Here is a 12,693-nt window from a genome sequence, read left to right as displayed (position 1 = left end):
CTCCTCCGCTCGGTGACCTTCCGCCTGTGACGCTCTGAGTCATTTTCCAGTCTGACACTTCACATGACAGTCACAAACTCACCAGGGGCCCGGGCACTTTTCTCATAATATCCAACTGCAGCCATTTTAACATATTTTTAAAGCCCCCTACGTCGTAGTTTAGCTAACCCTGGTTCAGCTAGCACTCGTTAGCTTAGCCTCGTCTATTTAACAATGCACTTTTGGGTGACGCACTGTGTTTATTACATGTATTAACTAATTTACCTACGACTTTACACAATTTTCAAGTGTTTATGTTCGAACAGGCAAGGCCAGAGTATCTTTTGAATATAAGGGAATTTAGTGTTCGTAAACATTAATTTAGCCATTTTATCAAACTACTTACATCACCATACTTTTTAAAAAAAATATTCTACATAAGTAGTTAACGTTTTTATTAATACAAGTGTGTGTGTGTGTGTTTTAATATAAATTGAAATGTAAAAATCTCTTTGCTCTCTGCTCACCATGCATACCACCACCCGCACTCTCTGTATCACCAGTTTTATTAACCTAATCGTTCCCAAAGTACACACTACTTTTTTACCCTTTTGTATTTTTCTTTCTTCAAACAACTGGAACACTCAAATAATAAAACTTACCTAATTTATTCCAATGGACAATTCAGAGCTACGAGTTTATAATAGCGCTCTTACTTTTGATTATTTTGATTTCAGAATGTGATAAAATGCCTTTTGACTACTATAACAAGCTGCCTTGTTTGTATGCTAGTCACAGTCACAAGTAATACAATAAGCTGTTTGTTTTCACAGCATATATAAGGTGTGTTGCATTGCAAAACATCAGAAATACTCGGATGTTCGTAATTGTCCATCACCGCAACTGTTTTTAGCCTGTCATGAGACTTTTATTCACCACGTGCTATGATGTAATAATATGTATTATCATGTACACTTTGTGTGCTTTCTTTTACTCTGTCTGCAGGCTTAGATCTATTTAAGGAATTTGCTGTCAGGGACTGCTCTAGGATTTTTTTTAAGACAAAAAATTATTTATTATTTAACACTAGGCACCATTTTAGCCTGTGGCCCAAAGAAATATGGAAAACTGACTATGATTTTTTAAAGACAATAATTTATTTATTATTTAACACTAGGCACCATTTTAGCCTGCGGCCCAAAGAAATATGGAAAACTGAGGTGTCGAGGTGACACATTCAATATGGCGAACGCGCTTACCTATTCCACCAACGGAACAACCCGCTCAAGGCGGGATCTGTGATATATATGTTGTGTGTGAATCAGAAACTATTTCTTTGAACGAGACCGTGCGACCACTTCTCGCGAGACTTTCTGCATCGGTGGCTCACGCTCCAGTATGGCAGCCCTCGCGCTGAGGTCTTGTCGCAGAGGACTTTCACGTATTTTAAGCCATGGAGGCCTCGCCGCATCGCCTGCCACACACTCGAAAGGTTTCTCCGGTTCTTAAATAGTCGATTCGACGTGGTAAATACGGCCTGCGTTCGCTCGGGTGGGCATTTAAACGCACGCGAGGGGGTGTGGCTTTGATGGACTGCGTCGTTTTAAAAATATTGGGCTGTACTGTACATTTTGTGCTCGTCACCGAATTACATTGCAATTAGTCATCATTTGCGTATCATTAACGTTAAACATGCCTTCATGCTGTGTTTGGCTAGTCTTAAACATGCTAGCTCACCAGTGGTGATATTCACTTGAGTTTGCATTTCTTCCACTATGTCATGTTGTCACATTTACATAACATGCAATACTAACACTTGTGTGTCCACCAGGAGACCGGAGACACAAGTCCACAGTCCAGTATGCCACCAGGCCGGATCTTCCCAAACTGGCCTACATGAGGGTGAAGGGCAAAAGTCCAGGGGTGGTTTTCCTGCCTGGCTACGGATCCAACATGAGTGGACAGAAAGCTGAGGCGCTGGAAGAATTCTGCCGGTCACTCGGACACTCGTACCTCAGGTAGGCCATCAGAAAAAAAACGCTTGTATGGTATACAAATGAGGATTCCAGACGATAGAAAACATTTTTGAGCTTCTTAAAACACACTTATTATAATAGTCTTTCATCTCTGATATTTGTCCTGTTTGTGCTCACAAAGGTTCGACTACACAGGACACGGAGCCTCAGAAGGGGTCCTAGAAGAGGGGACCATTGGCACATGGAAAAAAGATGTCCTTTATATGCTGGATGAATTTTCAGAAGGCCCACAGGTGATAAAATAAATAAATTAATTAAATGCAACCTCAAAGTTTCTTTGTTAGTGTCACCGTCTTGCCACAAGGTGTCTCTGTGTTCCCACGTTGCCACAAACTAGAATAGTAGGCTACATGTAATGTACACTCAAAGGACACACCATTAGGTACAAGTGGTAGGTTTTTGCTTTTATTTCTTTGTAGATACTCGTTGGCTCCAGTATCGGGGGCTGGCTCATGCTGCTGGCAGCCATCGCACGTCCGGAGAAGACGGCCGCCCTGGTGGGCATCTCCACCGCCGCCGACCACCTTGTCACTTCCTTCAACTCTCTTCCACTGGAGGTGGGACTTTTTCTTTCCATGCTGTCTAGCCTCAAATATTGAATGTGCTGCCACCATTTTGAAGCCTTTGAGCCTTTCCAATGTCTTGCCACGCAGACGAAGATGCAGGTCCAGGAGAAGGGCGAGTGGACCATACCGACCAAGCACTCTGAGGAGGGCCTGTACAAGTTTAGCATGGATTTCCTGCACGAGGCCGAGAACCACTGCGTGCTGCACAGCCCGCTGCCGATCACGTGCCCCGTGCGCCTCATCCACGGCCTGAAGGACGAGGACGTGCCGTGGCACATCTCCATGCAGGTGGCCGAGCGCGTGCTCAGCACCGACGTGGACGTCATCCTGCGGCGCTACGGCCAGCACCGCATGTCGGAGAAGGACGACATCAAGCTCATGGTCTACACGATCGATGACCTCATAGACAAGTTGACCACCTTGGTGTGATTATAAGGTAATGGGGGGGGCGGCGGCGTGGGCCAGGGGCGGGGTGGGGCTTAGCGTTCAAAGACTGTTTACTACCAAACAAGGCAAGTTGCTTCGGCCAAAAATGACCTTTATCCTCTGTCGTTGTATTTTCCCTTGCATATTAAGTTGCGGTTCAGTATTAGACGGGTCACTCACTTCTACTTCTACTGTTGCTCTTCTTCCTTACTTTTTAACAACACAAGTCTATAGAGTTCCTGTGCCTTCTTTAAAAATCACATTTCACCCTTGCGGGCCCAATAAAACCTGTGCATCTCTCTATCATTGAATCCAATATGATACCCATGTGATACATGTTCAGTTTAGCAGGTAGACGTTGAGGGTTCGAGCACAGGGGTGGGCACATGTCTGTGCTCAAGGGCCGCGTTTGACTTCTCTAACGAACAAATGGGCCAGGCCATTTAAAAAATAATATTACTACAACGGTTATCAGCATGTCATAAAGGGGAAGTCACCCCATTAAAAATAAAAATTACACAATAATATGTTATGTGCCCCCACTAGTCTTTAGTTTATGGAATATTCCATACTTTGTGAAGTAAGAGTTCTCGGGGGCGGCCATTTTGCCATTTTCGGTCAACTGAAAATGACATCACAGTTGCTCAGGTAATAAACAATCATGGCTGGCCGTTACCTGAGCAACTGCGATGTCATTTTTAGTTAACCGGAAATTGCAAAATGGCCGCCTCCGAGAACTCTTTATTTCACAAACTATGGAATATTACAGTTATTAAAGAAAAGAAAAAAGCTAGAACAAATTTATTTCCTGCCCGGTGATAGATTAAATCAATGCTTTAAAGATTACAGGACTGTTTATAAGGTAAATGCTGGGTAATCTGTATGTAGCCGGCGCGCCAAACTTTGCCCACCCCTGTTTTCTAGCGTGACATTCTTCACCGCAGCGTGGACCAGCTGGGCTGTTGATCATTGACATGTAATTGGCCCTTCGCCGAACCGTGCTCAATGGGGCGGCGACAGTCACTTTTAACGGTGGGCTGCGACCTTTTATCTCGCTCCGTCTGTCGTTTTTGCGTCCTCACGCATGGGCAAGAACATCAATCCAAGTTGCTCGAAGGCGCCTGTTCTTTAAATCCTCATTGGAGCTTCTTTATGGGGCATGAGCAACGGAATGAACCCAACACTGTCGCAAATTATTTGTCCAGTTTTCCTAAATGTGAATAAAACATTTTATTAGCTTTTATGGTAATGAGTATTTTATTGAACAAAAGCACCACAATGTTTTTTTTAATTGCCTCCCAGAATTGCTAAATAAAAGTCCACCCTCATAGATAAGATTCCATTCTCCATAGGCTTTAGGTCAGGGTTGCCACACTTGGTGATGAGATCCTTTTTTTGAGGTATGACTTGATGACAATGTAGACATTCTAACCACGTGTGAACATTTCATTTCCAGGCATGTAGAGAGCAACTAAAATGTTATTAATTTGTCAGGTTAAAGACAAATGATCATTAAAATCAGGCTATACAAACACAAAATCAAAAAAAAAGTGTGTATCAGGGCAAAAGAAAAAATTGTATTATAAGCAAATTAAACCCACATGTTGGTCTCAGTTATGCATTCTACTGCTGATCTAATAACAACGATCTATTTTAGGTCTTGTTTACAGCATTAGAGGCCACAATTCTTGGAAATACTACAAACTGAAAAACAACTAATGGTTTAAATTGCACATTATAGCCAACTTAAAAGGAAAATAATTATAATAATGCAGCGCCTGAACATTTTTGCCCCACTGTTACATAACAGTCATTGTTATTTACATAACCACCCCCACACAGAGTTTCTCCGCCAATGACATGACCAGCTAGGCTGGGCGAAGATCCCGAGTCACTTTCGAGCGGCACTGTGTAAAACACCCACAAGTAAAAGGTAAGCAGAGCTGCACTGACCTGGGTTTCACTTGATTTCCTTTTTCTTTCTTTTTTTTATATATATTTTTTTAAGTACACGTCATCATTTGGCCGATTATGGTGACTCACTTTACTCCTAGTTACCCTAATGCTAATGCTAATTAGCATCTAGGTTGCAGTGCTATTTTCCTAAGCAAACTGATTGAACACAAACGGTGCAGCCAATCATGTAAAAAAGACAAAAAACAGTATTCAGTCATGTATTCCTTATCCTCTGCAAAGAATCACTATTATTTGTTGTTTACATCATATTGCATTGGATTAAATTTGATAACTGTATCCAAAGAAGTGTCCATTCATGTTCTCGCAATAGACAAAACGCACAGTAGGGGCGAAACAATCAATAAAGGCATCAATAGTGAGGCTTCCAGTAGCTTACGGACTGCAGTGACCGCTGGCTGTGATAGCCCCACCCACCCTACCTCCCTCCCCCCATATATAAAAAGGCGTGTCCTCCCCCCCTCCCGCACACAAGGGAAACTGAGCGGCCCCACACGCCCAAGCCCGGCCCCGACGTGCTTCTGCTGCCCTTCATGGATGCTCCAGGACTCCGGCACCCTCCGTGGAATTGACTCGCTGCTGTGACAAGGCGGGACGCGACCACGCAACAGCTCCTCTCTACCTGTAAGTCAACTGCACGCATATGTAGTGTAGTGTTAATGATGCAAGTTACTGCACATTGGCTGGATTTCACTCATTTCTCCTGCATTATCTACATTTAAACATGCAAAATGACATACATGCTGTCATTGATAATGCGCCACAAAAGGGCTGACGTCAATTGGTCGCGTTGCTAAAAATAGACCCGGCGGTGGCATTCTGTGCAACGGGGGGGACACGTTCATCCCTTTATTTATTTATTTTTTTTGCAGCATGCCGGAAACAGGTTTGACATGGCCACCATAGCAATTATGTGTCTCTGGATGGGACATCTGCCAGGGACCACACCCTTCCTCCCAGGCCACTTCATTAGGTACACCATCCACATCATGGCCTTCAAAAATATGAGATGTAATACTGACGTACAGTTTTATGTTGTTCTTTATATATATATATATATATATATATATAAAATAATATTTTTTTATATTCGTTTTTATTTTCACTTTTATTTTCACTTTTAGTCATTTATTTAGTCATTTATTTAGAATTTGGCAGTTTTGGTCCATATTGCCATGATGAAATGTTATTCAATGAGAGGGCGGTCCGAAGCGCGTCTTGGTTTTGGGTGGGACTCCGCCGTTGCAAACTGCCTTTCGATGGTCGCGTGAGCGGGTCGGCGAACAAGGAAGTCTCGCCGGCTTGCATTGGAGAACTCCAGCAATAAACGACTATCTTGGCAATAGGATATCTTGGCTCGACATGCAGTGAACATGTCACACATCAGTGAATGTTGCGCACGATCAAGACACAAGATGCTGCATCCAAATATTAGCGTCGGAAATAATGGCATCTGCATCGTTATTATCACAGTTTGTCTGTGTTCTTCCTTCCAGGCCGTCGTCAGCGGGTAAAACGTCTAGGAAGCCATGGCGAACAGGGGACCCAGTTACGGCCTGAGCCGAGAAGTGCAAGAAAAGATCGAGCAGAAGTACGACCCGGACCTGGAGCAGCGGCTTGTTGACTGGATCGTGGCCCAGTGCGCGGGCAGCGTGGAGAAACCGCCGGCGGGCAGGGAGGGCTTCCAACAATGGCTGATGGATGGGACGGTGAGTGCATGAGCGCGGCCTAGAATAGAAGAGCATCTGAATTATTAAAATATTAAAATAAAATAAAAAAGGCCAAGTTTAGTTTCCAGGCAGTATGTATGTAAAATAACCACACTACAAGCAACTTTAGATCCAGGATTTTCTTTTTTTCTTTTTTTTTTTTGGAACACTCAACTTCTCTGTGTTTTTCAGGTGCTGTGTCAGCTCATCAACAGCCTTTATCCGAAGGGAAAGGAGCCGGTCAAGAAGATCTCAGTGTCGCAGATGGCCTTTAAGCAAATGGAGAAAATATCTCAGTTCCTGCAGTCCGCCGAGGCCTACGGGGTCACCAAGACGGATATATTCCAAACGGTAGACCTCTGGGAAGGTCAGTAAAAAAATAATAATAATTAAAATAAAATAAAAAACACTTTTTGAAACCAAATACCTCAGTTTAAAATGTTAACCTTCTGTTTTGTTGCAGGTCAAATTGAGAGAAAATATTCTAGAAATATTGAGAATATTTGCTGTAAATGTTATTTTAGATCTAAAAAAGTATTTTCAGTTCAAAAATAAATCTTTTTTTTTTTTCGGTTAAAGATACACAGGGTAATATTCACCCATATTTGGTATACAAGGGTTTAAAAATAAAAGATTAAACATCATTGTTGGACCAATGCAAAAAGTAGGTTAATGATGACTCAATATACTTTTTTTTTTATGGTTAAACATGCACAGGTCACAATAACTGTAAAATATATTTAAAAAATTCACCCTCAAGGTTTATTATCATTTATTATTATTTCAATTGTTTATTTTGTAATAAAATGTTCTTAATTAGTTTTTTTAATTTAGATTTATTCACAAAATTTAGTGTACCAGTTTTAAGGGGAAAGTCACTCTATTTATTGTACATTTTATTATAGATTTATAAAATGAGTTTATTTTCAGTTCATTCTTAAATTAGTAATTATGTTTCTTTTGTATTTTTTGTTGGTTAAACAAGCAGAGGGTCACATTGATCCATATTTTTAGTGTACCAGAATAAATAAATAAAAATCTAGTTTATAATAACTCAAATAAATATATGCATTTTTTTCAGTTCAATAATAATATTTTTATATAAAAAATTTTTTTTTATAATGTATGTAATATAAATTTAGTGTGGTTAAACATGCACAGGTCACAACTGTAAAAGTTTTATTTTTATTTCAATTGTTCATTTTTTTTAATTAAATGTTATTAGTTTGTTATTTATATTCAATTTATTCCAAAGATTTAGTGTACCAGTGTTAAGGAAAAAGTCACTCAATATTATTTATTGTACATTTTATTATAGATAAAGTGAGTTTATTTTCAGTTCATTCGTAAATTAATTATTGTGTGTATTTTTGTATTTTTTTGATGGTTAAACAAGCAGATCCACATCCATCCATATTTTTAGTGTATGAGGATTAAAAAAAAAAATCGAGTTCATAATAACTCAAATAAATATATATAATATATTTTTTAGTTAATTTGTTGGTCATATTGACCCATGGACATTGTCGCATCATCCATTGCAGGGAAGGACATGGCTGCGGTGCAGAGGACCCTCATGGCACTGGGCAGCGTGGCCGTCACCAACGACGACGGCCTTTACAAAGGCGACCCAGACTGGTTCCACAGGTAAAAACTGCCATCTCCTCTTCTTCCTCTTCCATGTCCGCACCATTAACTCCCCGTAACTCTCTGCGCGCAGGAAAGCGCAGGGCTATCGTCGGGAGTTCACCGAGGAGCAGCTGCGCCAGGGCCAAAGTCTGATCAGCCTTCAGATGGGCAGCAACCGTGGAGCGTCTCAGTCAGGCATGACGGGCTACGGTATGCACCGTCAGATAATGTAGGAAGAAGACGAGCCAGCCTTGCTTTCCTGTACCTTCTTCTTGTTTCTACTAACACTGTGTCACGTAGCGCCTATTCTGCCTTCTGCTAAGCTAACTTTCCTGAAACTGCTGCTTTCAATGACGATGTCTCCTCTTTGTGTCTTCCACTTTGCTCTGCTGCTGTCATTTCCACTTTATTGTTTAATGTGCAACTGCAAGTGCTCAATTTACACCCCCCCCCCCCCCCCACTGACATATTGTTAAAATGTCAAACAAACCATCAGTGTTCATCGATGCTGTGAAAAAGGCCGGCTTCTTTTTATTCCATTTACCACTGGTGATTGTTTTACAGTGGTTGTTTATTATCTGTTTGTGTGCTCAGTCAGCCTCACTTTGTGCCTGGTTTACGGAATTAGACCACTAAGGTCTAGGTCCTCTTACACTTGCCTCAAAATGTGCACTTTTTCTTTTTTTTTTTTAGTTTTGGTCATGTTTATGGTATTACTTCTCCCAGTATATTTTTGTCCTGGAGGCTTACTGGAGAAAAGGAAATAGTAAAAATAATTACGATATGTTAGTGTTTGTGTATACAAATTTGTTGAGTGTGTATAGAACGTGAACAGACACCTGCTTTTTTCCCCTGAGTTTAATAAATGAAACTTTAAAATACGAATTTCAATTTCATTTTACATTTTTAATTTAATAAAAAATGTCATTTGGAATAAATGTAATATTTCGTCAAAGAGATAGGGGTGACCTGAAGGGGGCGCTGTGCACAAGAGATGTAACATAATGGGATTAAATGTGTCCAACCTTTAAAAATGTGTGCGTCCCAGAACAGCTGAACTTTATTTGGTTTAAATAGTGGTTGGACCAAAATTATTTTAGTTAACGAAATAACTAAAGCTAAAATTCAAAAAATATTTCCGTTAGCGAAATAAAATAGCAACGAAAATGCTTTAAAAAAAATAAATACAACTACATTTTACATTTACAAAACGAACTAAAACTACTTATTTAATTAATTATTAATTATAATTAATATTATAATATTATATAATATAATATGATATAATATTAATTATATGATTATATAATTATATAATTAATTAATTAATTTCAGACATGAGCCTTTGGGGTTGATTTGAAATGTGATTTAAGTATATTTATTTTTATATTAACTGGAATAAGACTTTTGAAAGTGTGTCAGCACATACACATAAACAGTTATAAGAGGGTGTGCACACTTGTGCAACCACATTGTGTAATTTATTTATTTTTAAACCTTCCCTCTCACAAATATATATTTTTATAGATTTTTATGGGTTATAGTTCACATTAATGATGAAAAACATTTTTGAAATAATTTATCTTGGCCCTGTTTTTTTTTTTATCACAATAACCTGAACAGGGGTGTGTTGACTTTATATCCACTGTAGGCTATGTATATAGCAGCAGGGGTGTGTTCACTTTGCAGTAATGTTGTTGTCTTATCTCTCTCTCTGGGGTTGGTCCCTCCTGCCTGCAAGCTCTCTCCACGCCGAGTGCAATCTAATAATAAAGAGGCAGCCGGACGACAAAGTCATTAGGATAGCAGCTTCCTGTGGATGCACTACGTTGTCCTGATTAAATAAAGGAAAAACATCTACTAGAAGATGTTTGACTGTTGTTGATGTTTCATCCGGTACATTTATTGACCAAAGTGTAATTTGGCTTGACAAAAGTGTGATTTTGCAGCTTTGTGATGAAGTGCATCTTCCATAGCGGTTATCGTGTACCGCTAGTGGTTTGTTTGCTCCCTCTAGTGGTACGTAAAAGAATCACTGCTCAAGTACAGTTCAATTGTATTTAACTTTTTAGTACCGTACATTGGCATTTTATCTTATAAAAACTGTTTTTATTGAACTTTTATGTGAAATACATTTGATTAAATCACAATTATTAATTACAATAATGTTAAATAGGTTTTTAGAGGTATAACCTGTCTCGTTTTTGACGAATACTTGAACCTTTTGTGCTATTGTATTTTAATGTTGATTTTGGTACTTGAGTAGCTATTAAAAATTGATAATAATAAATAAATAAAAGTAAGAGTCAATAAATAAATAAAAAATATATAGAAAATTAACACTACAAATATGAAGGTCTGTTGCCTTTTAAAGCATGGCTCGTCTCTGTTTAATATTAGCGCCACACTTGGGTGATGTGTAACTCACAAACACAATATGTAAGCCAAAGAAAAGAAAAAAGAAACTCAAGCACCCATTGGAATTGAGGTCCAAAGTTCTTGCCTAGCTCCACTTTTTCATTTTTGCTCCCCAGATCACATTAAACCTATTTGAAGATAAGTCGAGCGTTATTAGCTTAGCAATGTCTCAAACAAGAATCAGCGTCCCTCTCTTGCTCCTTCTGCTGGGACTCGGGTGCGTCGCGCAGGATGATGGGCCAAGCGGTAATAAGGGCTGCATTTGCGGCTACCCCGGCATCCCTGGGGACCCGGGGCACAATGGGGCACCCGGAAGAGACGGCAGGGACGGACTACGGGGCGAGAAAGGGGACACGGGTGAGTGAGCATGTTTTAAGTGTTAGCCGCTGTGTTTTGACGCTTAACTTTGTCCCTGTAAAGGTGGCATTGGTGCGGTTGGACCAGCGGGAAAGGATGGCCAAAAGGGGGATCCAGGTCCACCTGGTAAGTACTTAAAATGCTTTTTCTTTGGCTTTTTTTGCAACACTTCACAAGAACATGAAGTGGACACTAGCTAGCCGCTAGAAGCTAGCCACATATGGACATTATTTACGTCTTTTTACAATTGTGTAAATATGATACAAAACTCAAAACTGATTTTGCAAAAGATTTTTGAAAAATAAACCATTCTGAGTATATAGTTGATTGCTAATAATAGATGCTAATTGCTAGCCATCACCCAGCCACTGTCTCCAACATCTTGGAATGTTTGGAATATTTGAAAAATGATCTTCCTTTGTGTTTTTTGTGGCTAGGTGCACCTGGTCAAGCAGGGCTCAAGGGGAAAAGGGGGGACAACGGAGACCACGGACCACCTGGGAAAATGGGGCCCCAAGGAATCGAAGGGCCCATCGGTTTGAAAGGAAACAAAGGCGAGCTTGGGTTACCCGGACCCCAGGGACCCAAAGGTGAAGAAGGGCATTCTGGACCACACGGTCCGAAGGGGGAAACGGGTCTTCTTGGAGATCGGGGCATTCAGGGGCCGATTGGTCCTCCAGGCAAGCTGGGGCCTAAAGGGGAAGTGGGCGCTCCAGGCACCAAAGGCAGCATTGGGCACAGGGGGGACCGGGGGTTTCGAGGAGACAAGGGTGACAAAGGCAAACAGGGAGATGCTTGGGTCATCTCCAAAAGCGCCTTCTCTGTGGGACTCACCGCGCAGAGCAAACTCCCGACGGCCCATACGCCTATCCGGTTTGACAGGATTATTTACAACCAACAAAATCATTACGATCCCCAAACCGGAAGGTTCACATGCTCGGCGGCCGGCGCATACTTTTTCACCTATCACATCACCGTCTTCTCCAGGAACGTGAAAGTGGCCCTGGTGAAGAACGGCGTCAAGGTGCTCCACACCGCAGACAGCTACCAGAACGGCGAGGACCAGGCGGCAGGGGGAACTGTGTTGCACCTGGAGCCCGGGGACAAAGTGTGGCTGCAGGTAGTTGGGGGGGAACTTTTTAACGGGCTCTTCGCTGACGAAGATGACGACACCACATTCTCTGGCTTCCTCATTTTTGCGGCGTAATTTTGAGTGGAGGAGCTTGCCAGTAAGAAGAAAAAAAGAAGTGAAAAATTAAGCAAAAAAAGAAAAAATCTCAAGGTTGCAGAGCTGATACTTTAATTTGGCAGCGTGGTGTGCATCAAGGTTCAACTCAACTTTTATTTTACATAGTTTATTTGGACTACAATACTAAATGAATATAAACCATGAATCATGATTTTTGAAATGCCTTAAAAAAAAAACATATTTTCTTATAAGGTTTTTAAATTTGTGACTATTCTGTACATTAGCATCCCCATTAAAACAAAATGGTGTACCACAACAAATTTCTTTACACAGTACTCCTAATAATAAAGCATTTGAATAAAGCTGTTGCATTTTATCTTCCAGTTTTTTGGGATGGGCAAGCACGTACA

The 12,693-nt window shown here is 40.7% G+C and overlaps 3 protein-coding genes across 5 annotated transcripts; all 3 read left to right on the top strand.

The window, feature by feature from the left end:
* Positions 1 to 303: 303 nt before the first annotated feature.
* Positions 304 to 5,510, top strand: abhd10b (abhydrolase domain containing 10, depalmitoylase b). 2 transcript variants are annotated; one of them, XR_013289590.1, is made up of 7 exons: positions 304 to 1,471; positions 1,811 to 1,997; positions 2,137 to 2,248; positions 2,435 to 2,572; positions 2,669 to 3,017; positions 4,850 to 4,940; positions 5,457 to 5,510. XR_013289590.1 is itself a non-coding variant. In XM_077553709.1 (6 exons), exons 1-5 carry the CDS (start codon positions 1,378 to 1,380, stop codon positions 3,008 to 3,010), a joined length of 873 nt encoding a protein of 290 aa, XP_077409835.1. In that variant the 5' UTR covers positions 304 to 1,377; the 3' UTR covers positions 3,011 to 3,017; positions 4,850 to 5,414. The 2 variants fall into 2 exon arrangements, 1 of the variants encoding a protein (XP_077409835.1); XM_077553709.1 differs by lacking the exon at positions 5,457 to 5,510 and having other exon boundaries at positions 4,850 to 5,414.
* On the top strand, positions 5,457 to 9,204 carry tagln3b (transgelin 3b). 2 transcript variants are annotated; one of them, XM_077553712.1, is made up of 6 exons: positions 5,558 to 5,605; positions 5,854 to 5,954; positions 6,478 to 6,690; positions 6,883 to 7,057; positions 8,235 to 8,337; positions 8,411 to 9,204. In XM_077553712.1, exons 3-6 carry the CDS (start codon positions 6,511 to 6,513, stop codon positions 8,550 to 8,552), a joined length of 600 nt encoding a protein of 199 aa, XP_077409838.1. In that variant the 5' UTR covers positions 5,558 to 5,605; positions 5,854 to 5,954; positions 6,478 to 6,510; the 3' UTR covers positions 8,553 to 9,204. The 2 variants fall into 2 exon arrangements, with proteins under 2 accessions (XP_077409837.1, XP_077409838.1); XM_077553711.1 differs by lacking the exon at positions 5,854 to 5,954 and having other exon boundaries at positions 5,457 to 5,605.
* A 150-nt stretch (positions 9,205 to 9,354) lies between these two features.
* Positions 9,355 to 12,693, top strand: c1qtnf9 (C1q and TNF related 9). Its single transcript, XM_077553708.1, has 3 exons — positions 9,355 to 11,094; positions 11,158 to 11,220; positions 11,532 to 12,693. The coding sequence occupies exons 1-3, from the start codon at positions 10,902 to 10,904 to the stop codon at positions 12,299 to 12,301; spliced, it is 1,026 nt and encodes a 341-aa protein (XP_077409834.1). The 5' UTR covers positions 9,355 to 10,901; the 3' UTR covers positions 12,302 to 12,693.

The sequence above is a fragment of the Vanacampus margaritifer genome, chromosome 20 (genome assembly GCF_051991255.1).
Source record: "Vanacampus margaritifer isolate UIUO_Vmar chromosome 20, RoL_Vmar_1.0, whole genome shotgun sequence".
In the NCBI taxonomy this organism is placed as follows: Eukaryota; Metazoa; Chordata; class Actinopteri; order Syngnathiformes; family Syngnathidae; genus Vanacampus; species Vanacampus margaritifer.
Note: the sequence above shows the minus strand (reverse complement) of the source record. Positions and strands in the feature narration are given on the sequence as shown.

Coding starts and splice junctions, on each gene's coding strand:
- abhd10b (XM_077553709.1), top strand. CDS start 1,378: ATGGCAGCCCTCGCGCTGAGGTCTTGTCGCAGAGGACTTTCACGTATT. Junction 1,472..1,810: donor GCCTGCCACACACTCGAAAG/GTTTCTCCGGTT, acceptor TGTGTCCACCAG/GAGACCGGAGACACAAGTCC. Junction 1,998..2,136: donor CTCGGACACTCGTACCTCAG/GTAGGCCATCAG, acceptor GTGCTCACAAAG/GTTCGACTACACAGGACACG.
- tagln3b (XM_077553711.1), top strand. CDS start 6,511: ATGGCGAACAGGGGACCCAGTTACGGCCTGAGCCGAGAAGTGCAAGAA. Junction 7,058..8,234: donor AACGGTAGACCTCTGGGAAG/GTCAGTAAAAAA, acceptor CATCCATTGCAG/GGAAGGACATGGCTGCGGTG. Junction 8,338..8,410: donor GACCCAGACTGGTTCCACAG/GTAAAAACTGCC, acceptor CTCTGCGCGCAG/GAAAGCGCAGGGCTATCGTC.
- c1qtnf9 (XM_077553708.1), top strand. CDS start 10,902: ATGTCTCAAACAAGAATCAGCGTCCCTCTCTTGCTCCTTCTGCTGGGA. Junction 11,095..11,157: donor GGGCGAGAAAGGGGACACGG/GTGAGTGAGCAT, acceptor GTCCCTGTAAAG/GTGGCATTGGTGCGGTTGGA. Junction 11,221..11,531: donor GGGGGATCCAGGTCCACCTG/GTAAGTACTTAA, acceptor TTTTGTGGCTAG/GTGCACCTGGTCAAGCAGGG.